General features: G+C 45.2%; 1 protein-coding gene across 2 annotated transcripts in view; it reads right to left on the bottom strand.

Moving 5' to 3' along the window:
- LOC146810887 (uncharacterized) overlaps window positions 1-21,828 on the bottom strand; it is an 898,367-nt gene that overhangs the window by 457,840 nt on the left and 418,699 nt on the right. For both annotated transcript variants that reach the window (XM_085617928.1, XM_085617929.1), the window contains exon 22: window positions 14,136-14,273. In XM_085617928.1, the coding sequence (XP_085474054.1) occupies window positions 14,136-14,273 (138 nt within the window). The remainder of the gene's footprint in view (window positions 1-14,135; window positions 14,274-21,828) is intronic.

The following is a 21,828-nucleotide window of genomic DNA, read 5'->3' as shown; positions in this document are numbered from 1 at the left end:
ACCTATCCTAAAACGTTTGTGGCATAAGCTGGACACGGATCTTTTCTGCGATCTCCTTCTTACGCATAGGCCAAGTCTCCCTAATAACCCAGACAGAGCGAACAATATATTATCAGACTGGCTCACATCCACACTAGACACCCTGATCCCGGCTAAGCTGACCAACGTCTGCAGAATCCGATCCTGCAATGGTTTAACGATGAACTAGCCCAAGCTAGGAGGGCATGTAAAGCCCTGGAAAGGGCATGGAGAAGACAGTACGATCCCATTTTCAACTTCAATATCAAGCACGCATCAAACAATATCATAAATCCATCCTGAAGGTCAGAGCAGACTTTTTTTCCAGGGAAATTAAAAACAGCAGAAATCCCACTAAATGTATATTCTCCCTTCTCAAGGATCTCAAAACTTCTGAGCAACCCACGTCATCCCCCCTTACCTCCAATGAGCAATGTGAGATCCTCGCCGCCTTCTTTATTATAAAGGTGGATGATATCTATACTACTTTGCCACACATAGTTCCTCACATAGATCAGTTATGTCCTATGGTAGCTACCGGTCCGTCACTTTCTGTTTTCCCGGCACTTCCTCAGGAAACCATGCGGTCTATCTGCAACAAACTTAAATCGGGATCGCCTGCGGATCCTCTTAAACCTGAACAATTTAAGGCTTTCTTACCTCAGATTGCCGGTGTTTTGTGACCTTGCAAATCTGTCCCTGACCTCTGCCACGGTTCCCCGTGGCCTGGAAACATGCTAAAGTGCTCCCTCTCCTCAAGAAACCCACACTAGACGACTCCAAGCCCTCCAATTTCCACCCTATTTCCCTCCTCCCTTTGATGGCTAATATCACTGAAGCCTATATCAATTCTATTCTCTAGCTACATTGACACCCGCAATATGCTGGACCCCTCTCAGAATGGCTTTTGCCCTCGTCATAGTACGGAGACTGCTCTTGTGACGGTCACAGAACACCTGCGGCACTCTTTGGATTCTGGAGGCACTTCTGCTCTGATTTTACTAGATTTAAGTGCCGCATTTGACACTGTGTCTCACCAGATCCTACTGCAGGACATTGGCATCAGTGGCACGGCCCTGGGGTGGTTTTCCTCATTCATCTCGGAAAGGACTTTTCAAGTCATCACCCCTCCTTTCTGCTCTCAGACGCACAGTGTCCGCCAGGGTGTGCCACAGGGCTCGGCCCTGAGTCTGACCCTTTTTAATATTTATATCCGGCCCTTGGCAGCATTGGCAAAAGATAGAGGCCTGACTGTTGTCTCATACTCTGACGACACACAGTTGGTGATCACCCTGTCTGATGAGCCCAACTTGGATGTTTAGGGAGGATTTAACAGAGGTCGCGAACTGGATGACAGTAAATTGACTTCAAATCAACGCCACAAAATCAGAAATCTTGCTGGTGGGGAAAAACACACATTTGTGGAGTGAGCAATGGTGGCCTTCTGTTCTTGGCTCTTCACCCGCACCTAAGCAAACAGTTGAAAATGTGAGTGTCTCGTTCAATTCGCCCTGTCCTTCCAGCCACAAACGAAGGCTGTGGCCGGAGTTTGCTTCGGACTTCTCCAAGGTCTGAAACCTCTGTTGAGCTTTTTTGAGCCCAAGATCCGGCAGGTCATCATACAGGCTACCATCTTGTCTAGGCTGGGCTATGCTAGCGCTCTTTATCTGGGAGTTAATAAAGCAGAGACACAGCGCCTCCAGAGAGTACAGAATGCGGCTGTACGATTGTTGTTTGGGCTTCCCAGAACCTGCCATATGTCAGAATTTATTAATAGACTCCATTGGCTCCCTGTGGAAAAGCGTGTTATTTTTAAAACTCTGTGTATTTCTCACCGGATTTTCTACCCTCAATCCCCGAAATCCTTGCGGATCTTCTTACACCTTACACGCCATCACGTCTCTTGCGCTCCTGCAATCAATACCTGGCGGTTATACCGCGGGTCAAGAAAGCCAGAGCCGGAGGACGTTCGCTTCCAGACTTAGCTCCTATACTTTGGAATTCCATGAATATTAGATGCATTCACGAACACATAGCTTTTCCTAAGGCTATGAAAACCTACCTGTTTTCTAATCAATGGACTGTGTCGTAGCCTGTGCTGGTCTGCCGTTTGCTGCCTGTGATTAGCGCTGGGACGCCCCTTTGCTGGGGCAGCCATGTGCTCTATAAATGTTATAACATAACATACTATGTGAGGGGAGTGACTCAATCAATTTCACCTGAACACTATTTAATGTTGTTATGGGGTCCGGCGTGTCATGTGATCAAGGCCGCGGCAATGTGGTCAAAAAGTGTAATGCTTGGCACTTGCCATGATATTTTGATTTGATGCCATTTACAATCGAATAAAGCAAATCACTGTTTGAACTGCACGCCGTTATATATTACCTACTGGTGGTCACCAGAAGGTAGTTATAGCTAGGATGTAGTTGCCATATTATCGTTTTTTGATTTATCAATAACTTTGGTGTTCTTTGATGAATCCCTGCAAAATTTTCAAAACTAGTTCTACGCTCAATTCAGCAGCTGCTTTGAACATTTCAGGATAATCTGTCAAGCGGGGCCAAGAAAAAGGCAAGTCCCTTTTTTCCAGAGTTAATTTCCATACGAACTTTAGACAAGGCTACAGCCCGAATTGCTGAACGGAATTACACCCAATCTGGCAGAAAGGTAGCTGTTGGTATAGAAAGAGACCTTTTTGTGAAATGCTGCAAATCCCTTCAGTAGTTTTGGAGCTATTTAAAGAAATTTCCAGTTATATACAGAGGGACGCAGTGGATCCACAACCGCTCCCGATCTCATATTGAGATCTGATTGGTTGCCAACACTTTCAAACCAGGAAGTGTTAGCAGCCATCTTGTGACTCGGTTGAACCGAGTCACAGGAAAAAGATTTTTTTAAAGAAAAAGGGACAGGGTAGAAAAACCTTGACCCCGAGGCCTCTTGAGGGGTCTCATAGGGACCCTCAAGGCTCCAAAAACATTTTTTTAAACACTTTTAGTAGGATTCATGCTGGAGCTGCACATCCAGCTGAATTTTCTCCTGGGGTTTACTAATGCCCGGGGACCACCAACTCCTTGGGCTTCTTCTAAAATTAAATGCAGGGGAGGCCTGCCCCGGGGACCACCACCTTCCTGGGGCTTTTGTTTTTATAAATGGGGGGGGCTCTTGGCCCTCCCAGAGAGGCTCCTGGGTCTGGCACCTCTCTGGGGCTCTTTGTTTAGCAAATGCTGGGGGGTGTGAACTTTAAATAATGCAGGGGACTGCATGGACCACCCTCACCGTCCCTGGGGGCACCACCTCCTCGGAGCTTTTGTAAACTTTAAAAGGGGAGGCATGCTAAATTAACATTGGAGGCTTTGGGGACTGCCACCCCGAGGGCATGCTCCTGCACTGTCCCAGGGTGCCCATCCCAGGAACACCAGGAACAATGCAGTTTTCCCCCAAGCTTTAGCAAACAGTGCTACGTTTTCAGCAAGCAAGAGTATTTCATTCTCGCTTGCTCAAAATGTAGTACAATTTGCTTTTATACACAGGGAGCTGCATGTTAGCAGCTCCCTAAGTGTAAAAGAAATGCGGACTCCCGCAGGACGTGGGGAGCCAGCAAGGACCACGGGGGCCTTCATGCTCCCCGCGATCCTCACCTAAATGACTGGGTGCCCTTGGTGCGACTAGGACACCCAGTATTGTGGTCAGGGCCCAGGAGATGGGGTTTCTGGGGCCAAAATTGATTCCTATTATGAAAAAAAATGGAAAAAAAGACAAGCTGGGCCCAGGAGAATGCAGTTCCCGGGGCCGAAACTGGCCCAGCGAGGGGGCCACACGGCCCTCTTCCTCATTCCAAAAATGCCAGACTCCGGGGAATGGGGTCCCCGGGGCCGAAATCGGCTTAGGGAAGGAGGAACTACGCAGCCCCCTTCCTTAAAAAAAAAAAAAAAAATGAAAAAGCCAAGAAAGTCACCAGAGGCCACGCCCCCTTCACAACTACTCTGTAAATGCCCCTCATGGTGCAGTGGTGGTTGGGGTATGATGTCCCCTTTGATGCTGAGGGTCCTTGGGATCCAAGAACTTCTTCTGTTACCTCCAGTAAAGTCCATATAGAGGGATTGCTGAGAGGACTTGGAGACCATGCCCCTTTCTCCACCACTCTCTCCCTCCTGGTGTGCTGTTGGTTGGGGAATGAATTCTACTTTACTCCTGATTAAAGTGAATTTCTTCCCCCAATCAGTAGGAGTGTTTGCAGAGTGGTGGTGAAAGGGGGCATGACCTCTGATGACCTCTCAGTAATCCAGCTGTGTGGGTCTTACTGGAGGTAACAGGAGGGGTAGTTGGCCCTCAAGAGTCAAGGTGCCTTCATCACCCAGCTAGTCCTGCGCCAGGAGGTGTATTTGCAGAGTGGTGGAGAAAGGGGACTTACTATAGGTAACAAGAGGGGTAGTTAGCCCCCAAGGACACTTGAGGGTCAACTACCCCATCTGTTACTGCCAGTAAGTCCCACACAGAGGCATGGCTAAGAGGTCTTCAGAGGCAACGCCCCTTTTCTCCAACACTCTGCAAACGCTTCTCCTGGTGCACTACTGGTTGGGGCATTAAGTCCACTTTACTCCTGAGGGACCTTTGGGACCAAGAAGCCCTCCTGGTACCTCCTGTAAGTCCTACACAGCGGGATTCCTAAGAGCTGGTTGGAGGCCCAGCCTCCTTTCTCCACCAATCTGCAAACATGACTACTACTTAAAAAACATGGAAATTTCTTGATATAAGGAAAAGTTACAAGGATGTTATAGTTAGGAATTGGCACTTAAAAAACCTTAGAAATTCACTGAAGACAACAAACGTTACAGGGACGTTATAGTTATGCTCAGATTTCACTCATACAAAACCTCAGTGCACTGCTTATGACCTCACATTTTACATCACTCATGACATGGTCAGTGACATCACTCATGACATCTCAAACGACATCACTCATGACATCATTCACAGAATCACTGATGCACCCACTCACACTCCCATAGAACGTTTCATACATCCACTACCACATAACCATACAAAAACCCATTCACAGACCCATACCAGTACTTACACACCCACTCACTGATTCATAGATCTACACAATCATCAACTCACTCACCCCTACAGATGCTCATACACCCACTCATTCACTAGCACAGCCACTGACATATTCACTCACGCTCCTATACAGCCATTCACTCAATGAGTCAGTCACCCATACAGCTACACACGCACCTAGTCACTCACCCTGTGCAGTCAATCACACAGCCACTGACTCACCCATACAGATGCACACACCCACTAACTCACTCACACAGATACTAGCATATACTCACCTATACAGTCACTGACACAAACACACATTCACCCATACAGCCACTCTCATATTCACTCACTTACCCATACAGTCACTCAAATACCCCATCACACACCTATACTGCCTTTCACATACCCAGTTACTCACCCATATACCACTGACACATCCACGTACTCAACCAACTGGTCTGCCATCGAACCTAATGTGTACTACCTTTACAGTAGCCCGCCACCTCTTCCTTAGCAACCACTGAAGTCCCAACAAGGCCTGAGAGTTCAAGCCAAGAAAAGAGCACCTGCTATTTATTTTTACAGGCATTTTTTTACAAACTGTTTCTTTAAACTGTGTCAAGCAAAGACAAAGCCCGGATAACAGAAAACTGCAGACAACCACTCAGCACACAATTCTAAGACCGGCAATGTTCCAAGCGTTATGTATTATTACATCTTTGTACACCATCTGCTTACCATGGGTATGGCTGCATCCATAGTTAGTGAGAAATCTGCCTAGTCACATGGAGCTACCTCGACATTTCTAAAGAGCTTATGTAGGGATCTTTCCCACCTCACTTACACTTACACTGAACTGAGCACTAGTTTTCCACAAGCACTACACAGCACACTCTTACACAACACAGGGTCCATACCCTTCTTCACCCTGCAAACAAAGGTGAATGCCTGCTGGTTACAATTAAGCAGGTGTGACTTTCTGAAGATGATCAACAATACTCAGAGCTCAGAAAATGCTATCAAGGAAGAACTAAGAACCATCCACCTCATGGTGATGCCACATCGGTATGTGCTGGACTTGGCCGCAATGGAGGTTGGGGTGTGTGTCAAGATTTGAGCGGCCTGCTGTACTTTTATTCCTGAAAATACATGGACAATGGGACACTGTTCTGCTTGGGTTTTCGGATCAGATAGAACCCGCTCATCAGAGCCTCTCTAACCCAGCCAGAACGTTACCCCCTCCCTAGGGCCTATTCACAATAAGTAACTACATGTATATACCACCTAAGGACAGGGAATTCCTACTCATATATATACCAAGACCTCTTATAATCGGCGGCCTCGCGATCCCATACGGATCCAGACCTCTCTGCCCATACGACAGTATCACAAGTGGCGGCCTCGCGATCCCATACGGATCCAGGACTTCCTACCCAGACGGCAGCCTCAGACACAAGTGGCGGCCTCGCGATCCCATACGGATCCAGGACTTCCTACCCAGACGGCAGCATCAGACACAAGTGGCGGCCTCGCGATCCCATACGGATCCAGGACTTCCTACCCAGACGGCAGCATCAGACACAAGTGGCGGCCTCGCGATCCCATACGGATCCAGGACTTCCTACCCAGACGGCAGCCTCAGCACAATCGGCGGCCTCGCGATCCCATACGGATCCAGACCTCTCTACCCAGACGGCAGTATCAGCACAATCGGCGGCCTCGCGATCCCATACGGATCCAGACCTCTCTACCCAGACGGCAGTATCAGCACAAGTTCATCCTATGATCACCATAACATACAAGAAGGGAATCAGTCTCACTATTCATCAGATCACACAAGGATTGCTAGTTCGAGCACAGCCTGTTCTCTGGTTCGAGGGGCTCCTCTCTCCCTTATTCAGTTACCACTTACCTGATCAGGGTTAACATCTGTTCATGTCAAGTCACAGCTGACTAGAAGAATAGGCTACCCTCTTATACAAGAACACGCAGCACATGTTGGTTCGCTACAAACTGGGTACTTTATTACTCATTACATACGCAACCACATAACATTACAATATAGCACATAACCTGCAAAGAAAAGTGAAAGATTAGGTTGTACACTCTAATAAGAAAGGGGTCGACATCACCTTAGTAGTGTGTAGCCTGCACTCAATGGTCATCTAGGTTCCCTTCTCGTCTGTGCCTCGGCTCGCCTGGAAGTCACACCTCCGCAGTCACGGATCTGTTCCCTTCACCCTTCTCCGAGTCACTGGGACCTCTTCCTCATCGGCTACTCTCTCCTCTCTGGCTATTCTGCTAGAAGAGTATCTGTCTCTCGGTTTTTCTCCGCCTTCAAGTTTGTCATCTGTCTTCCCTGGAATAAGTAGTAGCTTTACTGCTAACGGCTAGATGCCGCCTACGGACTGAAGCAAGTGCCAAGTCTCTGCCTTGGACTTTCACTAATATAGAGGTGCATTTCCTCATGGAAAATTCCGGCCCGTAACCTGCCGCCCACCAAATTCTTGTACCTCCCAGTACCAAGGACACGTTCCCAGCCGGCCGGCCTGATGTAGTGTCTTCGGCATGAAGAAAAATACAATCCTTCGATAAGGGCCGGCCTGAACCGGTTCTCTCCAAGCGAATAACACCTCATAACTAAAACATTACATTTGACCTAGAAGCATCCCAAGCTGCCGGAGCAGAAAGAAAGATGGAGTCTCTCCCGTTTGAGGCCTACCAGGCCTGAATTCAGCACGGCTCCATGAAATACCCTCACTACAGGACAGGTTATCCCTAATACTAACGAATCTATCCCCTAGGCTATGTGTGCAAGCCCTGATCTATGGGGAAGAGCACAGGATCATGTCGAAGTGCCTAGTAAATAGGCTCCATTCACTACTCTAACCCTTAGACTTGGATGGTAAGAGACTGAAGTCACATTAATCACCCTTCAACACAAGAAGGCCGGGAAAATCGAGCAGTACAGACACTAACCCTTACCATCTAAGTATTGCATTGTATTGTCTACAAGCTGACATGAAAAAGGAGCAAGACTGGTTTATCGATTTGTTTTCCTGGCTCCTCTAGTGGGTGAACAGACTGTGCACGATATTACTTCTGATTGTCATTTTTGTGCTGTGTTTGTGTGGTTTCCTACAAGTGGGGTTTTTCCTGCTTCAAAAACGTGGTACTCAAACTAGGTAGAATGCAAGTAACTAGGGAGGTAGTAACAGACACAACAGAAACACACTGAAACACATATAATGTGCCTGTCATAAAGTGTGGGGCAATTGATGTACTTGAAAATTCAACTAGAGAGGGAATGCTAATATTGATAAATACAATATATTTGTATGCCATGATATATGTATGTATACCATTGAACTCTCATCGCTGTTGTTGAATCCACCCAATAGGACCTTCCCATCAACCCTGCGTCAGAAATATTTGGTCATGCAGGCCCTGTGACCTAGGCCTGAAGCAACTGATTGACAGATCATCGGTGGGGTGACATGAAGCCCTTAGACAAATGCACGAGCAGGAAAACCCAGATCGCTCCCACAGATAAGCAGCAACATCACTATGGTCTTTGGAGATGGCCCCAATAAAACACAATTGGCCAGTGGGACGCACATTTGCAAAGCACCATAAAGTCATATGCTAAGTTAGGAACACTCAGCTAATCAGAACACAGCATGCACACTACACAAACACTACACGGACTCCCCATGCTGGACATCTGGACACCTACCCACTGACCCCACATTGTGTTGACGCAAGGTCAAGACCCACCTGCGCTTCTTATCAAATGACCAGATTTATGGCCCCTTGTCTAGGGCCAGGTTTCTGTCTCCATAGGAATGTACAAATTGCTTTGTGATGTACACATCGATGGCTGAAACCAAAGTGCTTTGAGACAGTCTTCAGACTCTGTTACTCTGTTACTTGTTCTCCCAGCCACCACATTAAATTAAACCAACTGATCCTATTTTGCCAAACGTCTCGTCTTTAATTTTTTCATGGTAAATTCATATTCAAGCAACAGTTATTTATGCAACTCACTTGGTTAAACATGCTTAAGTTACAGCACTTTTCATCCACTGTCATGGATGTAACTGGTTTCAAGAACTTCATGGTGAGGTATAACTTAAACTGAACAGAGACATAAATGATGATTATCATAAATTACAAGACACTGGAAAAGCTGTTCTATAGAGCCTCTTTTAGTGGACAGTTGTAATGGGACAGCATCCTAATAAGCAAATTAACCATCTTCCCCTCCTCTGGGTCTTCTTCAATGCTCAAATTTTGAAAGTGATGAACTCAGAAGACCCTATACTGCAGCCTCTGCCTAGTCTGTTACTAAATCCAGCAATCCCTAAGATGAAGCAGCCTAACACGAGAGACTAGGAGCCTAATTTTGGTTTAACCGTCCATCACCATTTTGGTAGCTTCAACTTCATGACAGACCACAATTTAAACAATGTGAGTCTGTCACTGAGCTTAAGATAAGTTGCCCTGACATCATGAGAAAATATCTGAAACCAAATTCGGCCTGGGGGTGATGGATACATGGGTAGGGGATATTTTGTGGGGCAGGAGGATGGGTTAAACTCCTTGACTGAGTTACACAATGCTGACTCCGTTTGTGTGGTGTACTGGGAGTTCAGATCATATTTGACCCCAAGCAGCTCCTTGACTGTTTCTCCTAATGGTGGTTCTTGGCACTGGCAGTCAACTCAGCAGATGAAAGCCTCATTTCAACATTAGGAAATATTTAAGTGATGGGCCATCCTCTGCCAATGTGATATTTCCTCTACTTAATTAGAGCTTTTGAGATGGGCGGTTTTCGGTGATGCAGTATGTGCTTGAGTCAGGTGAAGAGTGAGGCCCGTCAACCACCGGTTTTCCACCTCACAGTGACATTTATAGGTGTTTATAGGCTGCCAAATCGCTCATCTAAGTACTGCTCAGGGAGACCTTGAGTGAAGGAGATGGAACCAGGGTTAGTGGAAGTTCAGATCATATTTGGCCCCCAGCAGCTCCTTCATTGTTTTTCCCAATAGTGGTTCTCAGCACTGAAGAAAGTCAACTCAGCAGATGAAAGCTTCAATTCAAAATTAAGAAATATTAAAGTGATGGGCCATCCTCTGCCAATGTGTCAAAGATATTTCCTTGACCTCATCAGAGCTTTTAAAATGTGCGGGTGTCGGCGATGCAGTATAGGCTTGAGTGAGGTAAAGAGTGAGGTCCATCATCCGCTAGTTTTCTTCATTGCAGTGGCGTTTATAGGTGTTTATAGGCTGTAGAATTGCTCATCTAATTATTGCTCATGGAGGCTTTCCCGGCCACCCAGAGCACTTGTGAGGAGGAGACGGATCCAGAGCTCCCCTCCAAATATATATTGGCACAATGGGCATTTGTCCTAGGGAGATTTATTACTGCATGGTGGTCATGTGCAAACATGCCTGGTGGGGGAAGAGGTTGCAGGAGTTGGGGGTCAAGATCGAGCAACACAAGGTAATGGTCAGAAGTGCTGTTCAAGAGAATTGAGGTGCCCAGTAAATTATCCAGCAGCCTGACGGACAGCAAGAAGAAGTCAATAAGGAAATGTGTGCTATATATACAGGAGGTGAAAATGTAGTCCCTGTCCCTTGGGTGAGTCAAGGATCAGTCAAGGAAGTGTGTTTGGGGTGTTCTGATTTTGGAGGGGTATCTATTGAGATGGAAAAGACCTTCTCAAGGTTAAGGATGGGCACCCCAGCAGTACTGATGTCAGGATCCCTAATGCTGATTTGTGTTGCCACCATTGTATAGGCCTACCACATGGATTGGATGCAGTCTTTTTCGGCAGGGAGGGCTACCCAATTCCCTACCCTCACAGTGGTGAAAGAATACTTTGTTTGCCAGATGTTAAGTTGCACGAGCGCGGTGGTGGCAGCACATCCTGTAGTAATCAGTAGGAGTGACAAGATCCTTTTACAGGTTCACTGGAGAGAGGCGTACTGGCTCACTCTTTTAAACTTCTACCTCTGTAAGCTTAACTCCATGGACATAGTATCTGTTACAGCCATGAGGCCCAGTCAGCAACACAGGGACAGTGTAAGCCAGGCTTAGCACAGCAGTCCAACTGCCAGTCCCCACATATGCCATCTGAGTGAGCCGGGTGATGGCAGGGCTCCATGCCACCAATGCCAGCACCAGTCAGGTAGTAATGACGGGGTGGCATCAGAAGTCCATCAGCAAGCGGCCCACACAAAACCGCTAGGGCCAAGGGTTATGGAAGGAAGGCAGCAAACAATTCAGGAGGCCAGAATACAAATGAGTAAACATTCTAAGCCTTGATCAGCAAGCGTGATTTTTCCCTTGGACCATCCAAAGACTAGTGGAAATGCTTGCCCCCATCCGACGACCAGCATTCAGTGACTCTAACTGTTGTCACTCCTCTAGATCATCAGGTAGATGATCCTCCCGCACCAGGCCAGCAGCTGACAGACTGGCAGGTGGTTCTCGGGTGTCCATGTCAGAGACCTCCATGCATTCCAGGAATCTCTCCAGGTCTCCTGGGTCATCATACTTTCGATTCCTGCCATCCACAGTTACCAGCATCACGGCTGGTTCCAGAAGGCTTTATTGGATGTCCCTTTTCTGAAGGCGGGGTAGCAAGGTTAGAAATACCTCCTGGACAAGGTTGGTATCAGGAGAGAAGTCAGCCGAAATTAAAATCTGGTGGTTTTCATAATACAGGGGGCATGTTTTTTCACTGCCAAGAATATCTGCCATGACTTTTGATGCCACTGAAGACACGCCAGGATGGGCCTAGGCCACTGTATGCAAGAGTAGGAGAAGTGGGAACGGACCCTATGAGCCCGCTGTCTCCACTTTCGGGACAAAGAATTGATCCAACAGTTTTGGCAAAAAGTCAGAAAGGAACAGTATCATGTGAGGCCATCAACACTTGCCTCAACCTCCGTGAGGTGGGTATCTGTGATATCAAGCTGCTGATAAAAGGAGGCAATGTTCCTGCTAATCGACTACATGTCCTCCCCCGTTTTCGTGACTACTACACCAATAGACACCATGGAGACTAATGTCGGAAGAGGTGCGAACCAAAGTGTCCATAACCAAAGACGACAAATATGAAGATGCCTGTGTCATGGCCACTGCCTCTGAAGTGTCGGGTGGCCTCATCCTAGAGAAGACCTCTGAGAATACGAGTTGATGCTTGGACTTCCACCTCGACTTGAACATGGGCCATAGTTGGGCCCATGTTCAAGCCAAAGAAGCTGTGTTTCTGAGAAGTTGGAGTCGTTGAGCAGAACTCACCATGTGGCACCCCCAGGAGACAAGCAAAGGGTAACACTGCAGGCATAGAATATTTCAACTGGGCTGCTGTCTGTCAGCTGAAGAGGAGAAGCAGCACCGCCCATAGAGTAGAGGAAAGGCCAGTCAATCAGAAGTGCTGGGCACCTGGCTAATGCGCAGCAACCTTTCCAGTCACTGCGATCCTACCAGTAATAAGGTACCCGCTGTAGAAAATGGTCCAGTGTTCTGCAATCCGCCATGGTGGGCAAAAGTCACAGTGGTAGGCAAGGGGCTAGCAGTTCAATGATAAGGGCGAGGGGGCTATAGGGTGCAAAAAGTACAGGGCCGGCCGAATCTTAGGAAAAGGGTGTCCGATGTCGTTGGTTGTTTCCGCGCTAATCTCAGCACTTTGGGGTGCCGCGCAGGTCAGCAGGCCACCCTCGACTAAGAAACACAAACAGTATATTCTAGAAATGTCCTTGGCAATGTGGCAGTGCCACCACCATCGCATACCACTCACTGTCTCTCAGCAGTGTCCGTGGGGAGCCGCTCAAACTACAAGGCACACCCAGCTCAGGCCTTATTAGGCCCAATCCTCTGAGCCTGAAAGCCCAAACAGGGCCAAAAAAAAGGTGCAGGAGCTCCTCAGCCACCATCTTGGGCTGTGCAAGGGACAGTGGCTGCCTAGGGGTAATGTGGCCGCAAACTCCAATTATCTCTTCAACTCAGCAGCGTTCCTGCCGGGACCTCTGAGCAGAGGCCTCCACGCTCTCAGGGGTCCCTCATGCAGGGAATATAGGGGCTCATTATGATGGTGGGAGGATCGTTGTGGTGGTTGGGACCGCCCGCCAGTAATGCAGCGGTCCCACCACACATATTACGATGCGCCCCCCAGTATGGCGGGTGCATTCCGGGCCTGTAACATTGCGGACGGTGCTGCTGGCTGCAGCACCGTTCGCAATGTTAAAATGGCATGCACTGCATTTCCCTGCACTGCATGGCAGGCAGCTAGAGGTGCCTGCCACGCAGTGCAGGGAAATGACCACCCCAGTGCAGCAACACCTCCCCCCGTAACAAGGGGGGCCCGCAACGGGCCCTCAAACCCCATCCCCGCCAGCCTTTCCATGGGGGCGCCACCGCCTTGGAAAGGCCTTTTCCTCACAACATCCTAATTTGGTGGTTGGTGCCTGCCAGGCACAGCCACCGTTTTAGGCACCCTGCACCGTCTGCCAGGCAATCAGTACGATTGCCTTTGGTGGTGTAGTGGTGGACGGACCTTGCGTCTGCTGCGGTACCCACCACCATCCTAATTGGGCAGTGGGTAAATGACTTAGTGATGGCAGAAGGACCGCCACCGCCGGCCTGGAGGTGGCCGGCCTTCTGCCATCCTAATTGGCCCCATAGTTAGGGTAAAGTTGCGGGCAGATGGGCCATACATGCCCCCAAGTATCACAGAAAAAATAGGCCTCAAAGCAGGCCTCCACACCAGAGGTTGGGCCCTGCCCTCGCCGCTCCTAGCAGGGGCCTCCCTGGACCCTTCTTGCTCTGTCATGCAAGTCGCCGGAGGCTGCAGGGCTGCACTGGCTTGGAGCTTCAGCAGGACGCTGTCGAGCTCCTAGGCAGCTAGCTTTGCCCCTGTGATGTGCTCTTAATATCAGGCATAAGCTGTGCCTGGTTCCAACAGATTCCTGAATTTGGAACACTGTTTCTGTGCATAAACAGTGAAAAAGTAGAACACAAACAACAGTGAAATATATATATACATGTACCTCAGTAACATTTGATTGCTCCTCTACTTTAGTGTCTGGGGGGCTGGATATATTTTCAAAGAATTCGCCAAGACTGACACGCTTGTTTGTCATTTCGGTCTCACTGGTGGGTAGTCCTGAGATTTTCAGTCTAGACATCTGTAAAATGAAGGTACATTTTAGTAAATTTTAGATATGCACAAGGCAGGATTTGCTTTAATGTATACATAATTCTAAAATATATTATGCATAAGGGAAAAGGAGCTAGGTTTACTGGATTAAGTACGTAAATCCTAATGAAAAGAAGAGTGTTAAACAAGCTACTGCAGGATCCGCAGACACAGTACACTGTATGTGAATCGGTGCAGCAGGGCAATGACAAGCACAACTTAGCCAGAAGAGCAAAGTTACAATTCCCTGGCTCCCTTAAGCCAATGATAAATTCCCTAGAAAGGCACTCAGTAGTACCTGATACACATTTAGAAGTCTATAGTACAGCAGCAGAGCACCTAAATACCATTTAATACCATTTAATAGGCTGAAACAATTAATACGTTGACATGAGTAACAAAGATATACATCTTCCTAATGTTTAGTTTTGTTTCCTGGGATATAATGTAACTAATATAGGACCCTATATTGTGCCCTTTTAAAATAGGTTTCATTAAACAGTTTTAGCAAACATGCTGTGATATCTCCCCTGATTTTCTCATTGAGCCTGATGCCCATGACAATATTCCATTCCTCCACAGTCTCTTCATTGTCTTTGTTCGAGCTGTTCAGTTATCTGATAATTAATATGATGTTGATTCACTCACATTCTCGACATATTCTTGCACGGGTGCCACTAAAACATCACCAATACATTATTAAAACCTGTAGAAGACATGTGATGTGGCTGCAAAAGTGTCCATTCTTCATGTCTGGTTGCAACAGATATGTGGAATACAGTTTCAGTGCAAGTGAAAGAGGAGAACACAAACATCAGTGGAACATATAACTAGTACCTCTGTAACCTTTGATGACTCCTCTAATTTAGTATCTAGGACAGGTGATATAATTTCGCAGCTTTTTTCAGCACCGTCACTTTTGTTTGTCAATTCAGTCTCACTGGTGAGAAGTCCACAGATTTTCAAATTAGACACCCAAAAAGTAATGTGTAGATATGCACAAGACAGGATGGGATTCTAGTTCACACAAACATTTTTAAGTTACATTACGAAAGAGGCAAAAGCATAAAGGCTTGAAGGGTTATTTACAAGTTCCCTAGACAGGCCCTCAGTAGCAACTTAAAAACCTGGGGCCTCTTTTAATAACAAAATAACGCAGCAGGGTCTGAAAGCCATTTTGCTGCGCTGGGCTGCGTCATTTTAAAAGCACAGGGATGTGTCATATTTACAACAATATGATGCATTCCTGTGCTTTCCCCCTCACTGTTGGACAACTAGCTGCCATGCGCCAACGCAGACACCTTCCTGCACAAAAGCAATCATTGATTGTGTTTTCCTCTTTCTAGCACACATAGAAAGAGGAAAAAACGAGGAGAAATAAAAGTATTTCTCCTCATTGCACCTCCTTATGCCTCCCCTTCAGAGGTGTGGGAATCTGATGCATTCCAGGTTTACACAATGTTGTAAATCTGGGAATGCAGCAAAATCCATGGGTGTTGCATGGGAACACCCACAGCAACACCCATGGCACCCCCTTGTCATGCAAAGTGATGCGTGAAAATGGGCCGTATTTACAAGGCCATGAAAAGCCATGCACGGTGCCTTTGCGTGGCCTTGTAAATGTGGGTCAGCACACTGCACTACCGGTGCATCAAAAAAAGTGATGCAAATGCAGCACAAGGGGCTTGTAAATAAGCACCTAATGGCCTTGGTCAAACATTGGAGGCCAGGATACTCAATTGTAAATGTGGTGGAAATCCTTTCCGCCATATTACAAGTGCCGTAGGTGAAAACGCACTTGTAATACTGTGTATGGGATTTTGCCAAACTCTAAATAAGGCCCTGAGTGATGCAAACACTTAGACACACATAATACTGGTTTGCTAATGTTGTGAAAGTGTTGCACCATATGCAGGGGACCGAACTAGCAAAACTGTAGGGTAGTAGCTGGTACTTGATGAGCCCTGTTGCTGGGGGCAACAAGACTACAAATCTCAGGCTACGAAGCAGTGGTAACATATTAACAAGACACCCCCAAAGAAGTCTTGGAAGATTTGTGTATCCAGATGCTGCCGAGGTACAGCTCAAAGCCATCGTGTGTCTATCCATTGCACAATGTTTTCTTTTTTTTTTAGAGCAGAATTTTAAAAACAGGACATTAGATTTGTCAATCATGATTACAAATCACAGAATGAGGGTAAACATGGTTAATATAAACCAACAAAGAAGAATAGCATTCAGAAAAATACATTTTGAACACATTAAGAAATGCAGGATATCTAAAAAGCATAACATTCATTGGCAAGGTTTCTGAAAAATTCAATAAAAATAAAGACTAACATTACCGCTGTTCCTTTCAAATCTACTAAAGTGCATAGACAGAGTTTGTGAAGTGCAGATAAAGTTGAATAATATTTATTATGACAATTCCATGCAAATATAATAAAGTGCTTAATGCAAAACCAAAATAGTGTCATGGTGTCACTATTTTCCATCTCACTAGATTGGATCGATCCTTTGGCCTGTAACGTAATACAAAACTGATATGGCCATTTTCCTATAGACATAACACACAATTCACCTTAAGGCTTCCTCAAATTTGCCTGCTTTCTTCTGATCATTTTATTCAGCCATTCTTGATAGACCGAATCCTTACAGGCTCGCCACATTTGCAAAATCATAGATCAAGCTATAATAATACCAATTAACAAGAACCTCTGACCTGATTTTGCTAAGTTCGAAGATTGCCCATTTAAAAAACAAAAAACAAACAAAGAGTACCAAGTCAGGATTCAAATCAATTGCTCTCCCCATGGCAGAATTTAAAACCATACACAACAGAATCCAGAAGGGCATTAACATCGGGCAGTAAAACAAAATGTGTAGCCGCCCCCCTTCGCCCTTGTGTTTACAATGAAAACAACAATTGTCCAGTGCCAGGAACTTTCTATTCAAGGCTGCTGGAGTATATTATGCCACCCAACGAGAGAGAAATGACATCCTTTTAAAGTTCGCCGCTCTCAATGATTTATGTCCTAAAAGTGTAACGGTCTGCCAATCTCCCTCTGAAAAATGGATATGTGTTGCTACACAGATGTTATCTAAAATATTCCTAATAATATTGGATTGCCCCTCTAAATTCCGTATTAACCGGAACCAGTTCCCTATCCCAACAATCCTAGACCTAAAAAAGGCTTGAAGTACAGAATGGATAACTAGTCTAGGATCGAAATGGTGAGGTATTAATTGATATACTTGAGATTTAATTTTTTTTGTATTTAAAATTAATGTTATTTAAATATTATTTAATGTAACATTAAAATGTGGCACACTTACCTTTAGGGGCAGTATGCAGGGAATACAGGGGTTATGGGTGGGGAAGTGTTTTAATACTCTGGTATTAATTTTCTTACCTGAGTATTAAACATTTGTTGTGCTTAATTATATAAAATGCAAATCTAAAACATATATTAAATCATTTTACTGGAAAGAAAATACCAGACACATTTAGGAAAGGGATAGTGGGGATATATAGCTTATTACTGGGTATTGTATTAATAGAGGTTTTAATACAAATACCTTAGTATGAAATATTATCTGAACTCCTAAGATTTGTGTTATTTCATTATTAGTTAAATTATAATAACATTTTGCAATACTTACCTTTAGGGACAGGATGCAGGGGATAAAGTGTGTTAATATTTGCGTATTCATTTTTATACCTGAGTATTAAACATTAATTGCGTAATTATTTTTGTTTTTTGTAATTATACTTATTATTGATTAAAAGGACACATTTTTTAATAAGACATTATTAGTGATGGAATGTTGGGGAGTTTGGGGGTAGGTGTAGAAATGATTATTAATAGCCTGGTATATAATTAAATGCTTTTCTATTATTTGCTGAAAAAATAAAAGTAGGAAAAAAACAGCCGTGGGTTTTAAAAAAAAATAACTATGAATTAATTATTAAGTTGTGAATAACAAAACACAGACATTTGAGACTTAGGAGCTGAATACAATGACTAGGTCCGCCCGTCATCGTAGCGGTGTTTGGGACTACCTGTCAGCCATGCAGCGTCCCACCACTGTGATTAGGATGCGCCCCCCATACTGACGGGTGCATCCTGGGCTTTTCACATTACGGGCGGCGCTGCTGGCTGCAGCACTGCACACAATGTGAAAAGTGCATGCACAGCATTTACCTGCACTATGTGGCAGGCACCACGCGGTGCCTGCCACTTGGTGCATTGAAATGAGGGGGGTTACCATGGGTACCTCCCAGTGCAGTGACACACACCCTCACAAAAGGGGGTCCCGCAACGGGACCCGGAACCCAATCCCCGGCAGCCTTTCCATGGCAGGGAAGGCCTTCCTAAACCCACATCCTGATCTGGTGGATGGTGCCTGCTAGGCACCGCCACCATTTCAGGGGCCCTGCACCGTCCGCCAGGCAATTGGTGTGATTGTCTTTGGCGGACAAGCGGCAGACGGACTTTGCGCCCGCCGCGATACCTACCGCCATCCTAATTTGGTGGTGGGTAATGAGCTTCGTGATGGCAGAAGGACCGACACCGCAGGCCCGGCGGTGGGGGCCTTCCGCCATAATAATGACCCCCTTAGACATTTCACTTTTCTCAAAGAATGAAAATATTTATAAATGGATTTTTATTGACTTTTTTAAAAATCAATACACTTTTTATAAAACATTAGGGGGCTGATTAGGATGGCGGGCGGACTCCTGTCCGCACGCCACCATAGCGGTGCTGGGACGGCCACCAGTGGTGCGGCAGTCCCGCACCGGCAATTAAGATGCCACTGCCACCGTGGCGGTGGCATCCTCTATTCCCAGCATTGTGGCGGGTGGTGCTCAAAGCACCGCCTGCCACAATGCGGGAAATGCACGTTGTGCATTGATATGCACTGCGCGGTGCCTGCCACCCTGTCCATGTCAATGTAGGGGGGTACCTTTGCTACCCCCCATGTGCACCCCCCACACCCACAATACCCTGGGGGCCCGCAACGGGCCCCTGAAAGCAAACTCTGCCTGGCTTTCCATGGCGGAGTCTCCACCATGGATATCCCTGCACCGCTGCCAATGCTAATATGGATGGCGGTGTCTAGCAGACACCACCACCATATCCAGCCCCTATTCTGCCCGGTCGACTGGCAGAACACCGGCGGGCGGTCTTTCTGTCCGCCGGGGTCCCCCCACCATACTAATATGGTGGGGGGAAATGGGTGGCGGGCGGAGGAAAATGTCAGGCGGATCGCCACCGCCATGCGGGTGGTGGCGATTCGCCCGACATACTAATCGGCTCTTAGATATTTTAAATTTGTTAAAAATACTTTGGTTTCACCCTAAAAAAAATCTAACAGCTTAAAAAAATCAAAATGAACTGTTTCTAACACTTTTCCAGTCAGTTCAATGGTTGAAATAGTCTTTTTTCTATTTTGGCAGCTGACGGTGACTTGCATGGTTTTAAGTGTCTTTTGCCAGTTAGTTGAGCGTCGGGTTCAAGCTCGGAAGGAGGAAGATCTGCGTTTGGGTAAGTTTGTTTTAATTTATATTTTTTAGAAATACGGTGGCTATCTCTAGAGTATTTTCAGAAGGTAGAGTTGTGTAGATGTTGTAATATACTGTAGTTGACGTATGATGCTGTATTAGCCCATTTTAATTCTAGTACAGGTTAGCTTCACGTTTCTTGTAGAGGATGTTTTTTTTTTTTTTTAAATGGATAGATATTTCAAAAATAGAAGCCAGATTGAACATACTACTTTTCCCAATCGGTGTACAAAAGGATAATTTTCTTTTTTTTTAATAGACGCCTGGTTTTAAAAAAAAATGGAGGTTGGAGACAAGGGACTTGTGTTATTTTTAAGGAGGAAAAAAACAGTTTTCAGAGTGTGGTTCGAGTGGTTTCTAATGGGAAAAAGTACATTGAATTTATGGTTATGAAGTGGCATCAAAATACTGGTTTTTGGTGTTGAGGATAAATTTTGAGATTTTTAAAAAACATTTTTAGCACATGAGGATTAAGGCTAAGGCAGTTGCCTTTCATAGATGGATTTATGCATTGTGAAGCGAACACCAGAGTTGCCTCATTGAAAAAAATTACTTTTGTGTAGGAGGCACCCTTTTATGGGGAAGAATTTTGGAGTACTTTGGATTAAGGCTAATGGAGTTGCCTGAAGAAATGTTCAGATTTTTTTTAAACATGTGGAGTAATTTACATTTCAATACAAGACAGTCTTTGAGTGGATTATGGCTAAAGTAGCTGCCTTAACAAATGTTTCATTTTTTTGCGGGGAAAAACTGCTTTTTGGATTCATTTATGGAAAGCAACATTCTAGAGGTGGATTAAGGCTTATGTAGTTGTCTTTTTAAAAAAAAAAAATTATGAAGAGTCTTTTGAAGCTTTCATTTTGGATTGGTATTTCCAAAAAAGCCCCCAAAAAAACAAATGGACAGATGAGTGTAGAAACAGTTGTTCTTGCAAGTTGGGAGACTCATGGTGAGAACTGACTTGTATAAAAGTCCCCATGAGTTGATAGAAAGAAAACTTTAACAGGTAGGAACCCCAACTTTCCATAAATATCACAGAATTATTTTCCCAAAAATTTCAAATGAATTGGTATTGTTTAAATCTGGCAAGGAATGTGGAAAAGTTGTTAGATAGTGTTAGAAATGTAGTATGTATGCAATAATGTCAAGGTAGTCGGAAGCCACCATCAATGAAAATTGTTGTCGTTATGCCAATTGTTTTTCAGGAATTTTTTAACTTTTGTTTTGAAATTCGTGGATGCAGGTTGCCTGACAGTTATTGCACAAGTCTAATTTCCTGGAAACTGTGTTCCTTCTTCAAAATTTCCAGAAGATGATAAAGATTAAGATGATGTTTGCCTATTAATTTGTTGATGGAATTGTGCCATCCTTCAATGGTATTGTTAGTTTTCAAACCACCCTCGAAGTCTGTTGCATAGCAGGTCCACCATTCTACGGGGCACCTCAATTTCCTCCTACAACCTGACCTATTTAGATGGCCAATCCATGTATTCTCAAAGGAATTTAGGAGAGGGGCCAATTTTTCTTCATTTTGGGTAAAATAGACTGATTTGTTAATGAAATGTAGAATTTATCTGTCTGGTGGTATGAAACATAACACAGTTAGTTTACATAATTCAAATTGTAGTTGACAAATAGCCTTCAACCAAGGATGATTTTTTTTTATCTTTCGCCAATATGCCTGAGAAAAGTGGAGAACATTTTCTTGAATTTGGGTATCACTGTATAATTTGGTTAATGTGTTAATCATTGATAATACAAAATCAATTAGCATTTTTCCAGGAGTTTTATTCAAAGTGTTGGTTTTGATTACTGTTAAAAATTCAGTGTATGTTGAGGAATGCTTGTCAGGGAGCACAGCATACACTAAAGGAACATTTGTGTTATTCCTGTTAGCATGAATAGTATAGATTTGTGAAAAAAAGATGGGGTATTGATTTAAATGTTTCATCCATCATCCAAATTGGACTATTCTCTA

This window comes from Triturus cristatus, chromosome 7 (genome assembly GCF_964204655.1).
Source record: "Triturus cristatus chromosome 7, aTriCri1.1, whole genome shotgun sequence".
Taxonomy (NCBI): domain Eukaryota; kingdom Metazoa; phylum Chordata; class Amphibia; order Caudata; family Salamandridae; genus Triturus; species Triturus cristatus.
Note: the sequence above shows the minus strand (reverse complement) of the source record. Positions and strands in the feature narration are given on the sequence as shown.